At 34.1% G+C, this 3,580-nt stretch overlaps 1 protein-coding gene across 1 annotated transcript; it reads left to right on the forward strand.

The window, feature by feature from the left end:
* Positions 1-467: 467 nt before the first annotated feature.
* Positions 468-3,257, forward strand: LOC107701591 (band 4.1-like protein 4; the record flags this gene model as incomplete). Its single annotated transcript, XM_016503638.1, has 4 exons — positions 468-570; positions 809-897; positions 2,471-2,534; positions 3,166-3,257. Coding segments are annotated over exons 1-4 (275 nt in total), but the record flags the coding sequence as incomplete, so codon positions are not given.
* Between the last annotated feature and the right edge of the window lie 323 nt (positions 3,258-3,580).

The following is a 3,580-nucleotide window of genomic DNA, read 5'->3' on the forward strand; positions in this document are numbered from 1 at the left end:
CCTGAGGATCAGATTTGAGACTCTAAAACATGAATGATGGAGAATCAAGTAAAGCTGAGCTGCTTCAATCCAGTAAGTGTTCATCTGGAGATATTACTGCAGTTATTCTGACCTTAACTTGATCAAAATCAGTCAAGATTTGACACGTGAAGCTGCAGCTGAAGCTGGACGTTTCTACAATTACACTAAAAGAGCTTTGACTGGATAAAAAAACTCTAAAATATCAATCAGACGACAGAAGCATGGAGGAGATTGAGTGTGAAACAGGTTTATCAGCAAAGTTTTGATTGTTTATCATTTAGAGGCCTTTGTGTATCAAATATGACACAGTAGGCTTTATAGGGTTAATGCACAGCTTTCATAATCCAGGTTATAGAGCTTCTTCCAAAATGCTTGTAATCGTTTTGAATGACTTTGAAGTGTATTTTGGTGGTTTCTCTGCTCAGTTGTGTGTTGTGTGACGTGTCGTCCTCTCTGTTCAGGGGTCAGGTGCCTGCCGAGGCCGAAAACAATTACTTAGCAATTGCCAAAACACTGGAAATGTATGGCGTGGATCTGCACCCTGTGTTTGTGAGTTCAGCCCTTTTACATCAACAGAGCTCTTTTTACTCTGTTTGATTGGATGCAATATCAATATTTGTCTTTTCTGTTAATGATTTAATTCTTTGCATTTCTTCTCTGTCCTATCTTGATTCCTAATCCAGCTTTCCAATAATCCTGGCAGTGTACTCTCTGAATATTGTCGGCTCTGATGAATCGCTTGTGTTTGTTTTCATAAGTCGCTTAATGCATAAATGTGTGTTTTCAGGGAGAAAAGCAGTCTGAGTACTTCCTGGGCCTGACGCCTGTCGGGGTCGTGGTTTACAAAAATAAAACGCAAGTGGGGAAATATTTCTGGTAGGTTGATGTTTAAACTGAATTTTTCACGTATTAAAGGAATAATTCCCCTAAAATGAAAGCTCTGTCAGTATTTACTCGCCCGCATTTCATTCAAAACCCTCATTAATGGTGTTTCAGGATGTTTTTGAATTTTTAGAACAAATACTTTAAATATGATATGATATACGCTATGATATGATACTTTAAAAGATTCTTTAAAAGAACAAATCCTTTAATGAGATATGAAATGAGATATACTGTATGATATTAAATGAGATGTATGATATGAGCTAATATACATTTCTCATATCATTATATATATGATATATGGTATAATATGATATATGATGAGATATATCATATCATATCATATATGATGTGATATTATGGCAAGCCGTTTTGACTTTTATTAATTCACAGGATATTAATTCTACACAGGATATTAATTTTACTAGTAACAGTGGCTATTTTTTATATCAGGAATTACATTTCCACTAGTATAAAAGTTAATTCTTAATATCAAAAATGACGTCATCTCTCGCATAAATCGAATTCTTGATAACAGGAATGTGTTTTTTTAGTGAGAGGCTTAATAACAGATTTTGGGACATTTCCTAATGATATTGACAAATTAATAATATTCAGAAGAGGATCTATGACTTCTGGAAGCACCTCTTTTAGGAGCTTAGATAGAATAGGGTCTAACATACATGTTGTAGGTTTTGATGATTTGACAGGTTTATACAATTCTTCCTGTCCTATAGTAGGGAATGAGTGGAAATGTTCCTCAGGGGATCTATAGCGCACTATCTGATGTGATACTGTAGCTGACGGCTGCATGGTTATTATTTTAGCTCTAATAGTATCGATCTTGGAAGTAAAGTAGTTCATAAAGTCATTACTGCTGTGCTGTTGGGGAATGTCTGCATCTGTTGATGATTTATTTTTCGTTAATTTAGCCACTGTATTGAAAAAAAATGCCAGGGGTTGTGCTTGTTCTCTTCTAAAAGAGTCGAAAAGTAAGCAGATCTAGCAGTTTTTAGAGCTTTTCTATATAAGTAGAAGTACTTTCCTTCCATGCAATACGAAATACCTCTAGTTTTGTTTTTTCTTTTTTTTTCTTTTTATCTAGGTGAAAGAATCTCTATGTCCTGAGAATTAACTGACTTGTTGATGATATGAGATATATGATATGGTATGAGATGAGTTTTATGATATGCTATGATATCATATATGATATGACATGAAATATGATATGCAATGATGATAGGAGATATCTGATATGATATTTTATGATATATGATATATCTCATATCATTATTATATCATACCATATATCATATCATATATGATATACAGTATATGGTATGATATGATATGAGGTATATGATATATAGTATGACATGATACAAGATATATGGTATGATTCTTTAAAAGAACAAGATATGATATATGATACTATTTGATCTTATATGATATAGTATTACTTTAAAAAATTATTTTATATTAAAATTGTAAAACTTTGACACCCTGTTTTGATTTGTTTTTACATGCATTTTTAAATAATTAACTTTTAATATTAATTTTTCAGGCCAAGAATGACAAAAGTGCATTTCAAGGAAACCCAGTTTGAGCTGCGGGTTATAGGCAGAGATGTAAGTCTTGTTTTTAATACAACATCACAATAAATGAACTGTGTGTCATCTCTCGATACCATATATCCCTTTAATTTACATGCAACCATTGCCTAGCTGTAATGTTAATTTCGGCTGTACAGCATGAAGATATTAAGATATCATAAACATTAACATCGTGATTTTGTGTGCAGCTGCTTTGAAACGATATGCATTGTGAAAAGCGCTATATAAATATATTTGACTTAACTTGATTTTTGACTGTATTCAACAAGACTTTTTCCCATTCGAAGCAAGTAACAAAATTCATGTATAAAACTGCTTTACTTTATTGTAACTGCTTCCATAACATCACGAGCTCTGTGTGGAAAATCCTTTTTGAGGAGTCAGTGGAAAGTCCATTATTGATGGAGGTTTATGACTGGCCTTAAGCCTCTTGACTCTTGAGTCTATAACCCGTTTCCTCCAGGGCCCAATTTAAGCTGCAGTGAAGTGTCTTCTCGTTCTAGGACTCTGACCCTCTTCATCTGCCCTAGTGAGATCAGACTAATGAGAGCACATGCGGGTTATGAGGGCCACCACCGGTGATGAACATTTAACATGAAGTTTATACACATATCAATTTAAACACGGCATCCTTGTGTGTTTTCAGTGTAATGAGACGTCGTTCTTCTTCGACGCTCCCAGTAAGACGGCCTGCAAGAACCTGTGGAAGTGCTGCGTGGAGCATCACACCTTCTTCAGGTACAGCAACAGAGATTTTCTGCTCTACTTAAAGAACAATAAAATAGTAAATCAGATGGCGGGAATTTAAATATTATTCAATTTCATGGGTACTGAATAATGCATGTCCAAAAAACATGGTAACATCATGCTATAACATTTATTTACGATATTGTTTGTGCTGTCAAAATTAGCGCTTTAATGCAAGTAAATAATTTTTCAAGTTTAACGTGTTCAAAATATCTAACGCAATTAACGCAGGGCTGAAGCTAGGGTTGGTATTTTATAGAGAAATCAGCATTGGTATCATTGATACTGGCCTTCAGTCATAAAAAAAGATGTCA

This window comes from Sinocyclocheilus anshuiensis, unplaced genomic scaffold, assembly GCF_001515605.1.
Source record: "Sinocyclocheilus anshuiensis isolate Anshui unplaced genomic scaffold, SAMN03320099.WGS_v1.1 scaffold6797, whole genome shotgun sequence".
Classification (NCBI taxonomy): domain Eukaryota; kingdom Metazoa; phylum Chordata; class Actinopteri; order Cypriniformes; family Cyprinidae; genus Sinocyclocheilus; species Sinocyclocheilus anshuiensis.